The sequence below is a fragment of the Hippocampus comes genome, unplaced genomic scaffold (assembly GCF_001891065.2).
Source record: "Hippocampus comes isolate QL1 unplaced genomic scaffold, H_comes_QL1_v1.1 scaffold86, whole genome shotgun sequence".
Classification (NCBI taxonomy): Eukaryota; Metazoa; Chordata; class Actinopteri; order Syngnathiformes; family Syngnathidae; genus Hippocampus; species Hippocampus comes.
Window position 1 is genome coordinate 2,229,486 of NW_017805882.1, and position 2,565 is coordinate 2,232,050.

A 2,565-nucleotide genomic window follows, 5' to 3' on the forward strand; every position below is an offset into this window, starting at 1 on the left:
GACGTTGAGTAATACTTCTACTGCTGTCATTGGATGTGATGAACCACGTGGCTTGTGACAAGCCGGAAGTGAAGCATTCACTGGCGAATAACAAAACATTCGAGACTACCTTCCAGTTCTTCTATTAGGACTAACAAACCAACAACCTGGGGTCCTGGGGTGGCTTCGTAAGTTCGTTTGTATTACCCGACAGTTGTACCCAGGTTTTAGCAAGATGCTGAATGCCGCCGCCGCGGAGAGGAACAAGGAGCCAATCCTGATGGTACTGCGGGGATGCGTGAACACCGACAGGCGGCTGCAAGCGCTCGAGATCTCCTCCGGTACAGGACAACATGTCATACATTTCGCTGGAGCTCTACGGAACATTACTTGGCAGCCATCAGAGTACGATCAGCGGTCTTTAGTCAGGTATTATTTAGTTTATTACTTCAGTAAACTCAACGACCGACACTGCAAAATTCTGTTGACTCTACACGAATCGGGAGCGGCGTTAATGATGTAGGCGCGCTTGTGTTGTTGGACTACAATACACCGTGCTTCTCTCTTTTCAGTATAGAAGCCTACAGATCTCACTACCAACTGAACAATGTGAAGCCCGCCATCCACCTGGATGCTTCTCAGAGTCATGATCACTGGGGAGGGATCCAACCAGAAAGCCTCGATCTGGTCCTCAACATCAACATGATCCACATCTCTCCCATGGCTTGTACAGAGGCACGTATCTAGGTGATGGGTCTAATTTTAGACCATGGACTTTTCCTGCAATGACTGTACCAGTACATATGCCCACAAGCCACTTTACACCCACACAATCTAACGATATCCAATACAAGAGCTTCAACAAAATTTTGCTTCGACACCAATAAGGAGAATAACAATCCTCGTTTTTAGCCAAGTACATTAAAACCCACAATGAATTTATCGAAAGTAGTTAGTCACTCTGGTACTTTTACTAAAAGACACTTAAACAAAGGATCATATTTTGTAAAACGATGTGTGCAAAAACTGTTTTGTACAATATAAAAACAAAGTGACACATTCATTCATTCATTTTCCGATCCGCTTTTATCCTCACAAGGGTCGCGGGGGGTGCTGGAGCCTTTCCCAGCAGTCTTCAGGCAGTAGGCGGGGGACACCCTGAACCGGTTGCCAGCCAATCGCAGGGCACACAGAGACGAACAACCATCCGCGCTCACACTCACACCTAGGGACAATTTAGAGTGTTCAATCGGTCTGTCATACATGTTATTGGAACGTGGAAGGAGCCGGGATCGAACCCACAACCTCTGCACTGTGAGGTCGACACGCTAACTAACCACTGGGACACTGGGCCGCCTAAGTGAAACAATATAAAGAAATAAACTTGGTTTTCTAAAGTGTAATTAAATGTAAATATTTGTGAGCTGACTATTTATGAAAATGTGGCTGCGAATGAGCCATTCTGAATTTTGGCCTTGAAGTGTATGGGTTGGGGATACTCAGCCGCTTACTTGGTTGAGACAGGGACGCTCTGCCCCCCAAAAAATGGCTTTATTCAGCAAGACAAATCATGTGTATAAAGTCTTCTATAAGTCTGATCTTTGGCCTATTTTGACAACTGGTAATAAGTAATACTTGACATCCTTCTTGGAATTTTCAAAGAAGTTCTTATCTTTTGAATGCTTTCTGCTCCCTCTCATGATGTAAGACCTGCTTTTTTTCATTCTAGGGTTTATTTAAAGGGGCTGGAGTGGTGTTGAAGCCACAAGGTCTACTGTTGACATATGGGGTGAGTTTAAAACCACTTGAACATCTCATACATGTGCGTTGCCTAAAATTATGGCAGCCCCCGCCCCACCCCCCCAAAAAATCAACCCTAATTTGTGATACTATTTCTGCCATGCTCTCCAGCCCTATGCAGTGAACGGTGGCATCACACCACAAAGCAATGTTGATTTTGACTTAAGCTTACGACAGAGGTAAGGTGGCCTTTCATCTTTATGTGCATTGTTTTGTGGAATTATGTCACTGTGAGAGACACAAGTACATGTTAAATCCACGTGTCCAAGAATGAAACATTTTAATTTACAGGAACCCAGAGTGGGGCCTCAGGGATATCTCCCTCCTCAAATCACTTGCAGAAATACATGGTTTGTTCCTGGAAAAAATTGTAAGTTCGCTTTCTTAAGTGTATACCTTTTGTTTTCTCTGTGTCATGTTAATGCGAATGTTTTCTGTGTTAGGTTGACATGCCAGCCAACAACAAATGTCTGCTGTTCAGGAAGGAGAGTTTGGTGTGAAGTGTCTTGTCCTCCTTTTGCTGAGCGGATCACAGCAGGATGAATAAAAGCGCCTTAAATTAACTCAAAGCTCAGACACGTTGCCAAAATACTCCAATAATTTAGACATGACAATAAAGAAACAGCCAGAATGATTGTATCATATATCTGTAGTACACTTGCTATATTCCTGATTGCACTCATGAGTAAAAGTAACTCGTGGCTTATCCTGATTTAGTACATTTTATTTATGTATTTAAATATGTATGTGTGTGTGTGTGTGTGTGTGTGTGTGTGTGTGTGTGTG

General features: G+C 43.4%; 1 protein-coding gene across 1 annotated transcript; it reads left to right on the plus strand.

Annotated features, from left to right (window-relative positions):
- Positions 1-48: 48 nt before the first annotated feature.
- mettl26 (methyltransferase like 26) lies at positions 49-2,491 on the plus strand. Its single transcript, XM_019889516.1, has 6 exons — positions 49-408; positions 552-714; positions 1,709-1,768; positions 1,891-1,958; positions 2,071-2,149; positions 2,223-2,491. Exons 1-6 carry the CDS (start codon positions 215-217, stop codon positions 2,277-2,279), a joined length of 621 nt encoding a protein of 206 aa, XP_019745075.1. The 5' UTR covers positions 49-214; the 3' UTR covers positions 2,280-2,491.
- The last annotated feature ends 74 nt before the right edge of the window (positions 2,492-2,565 follow it).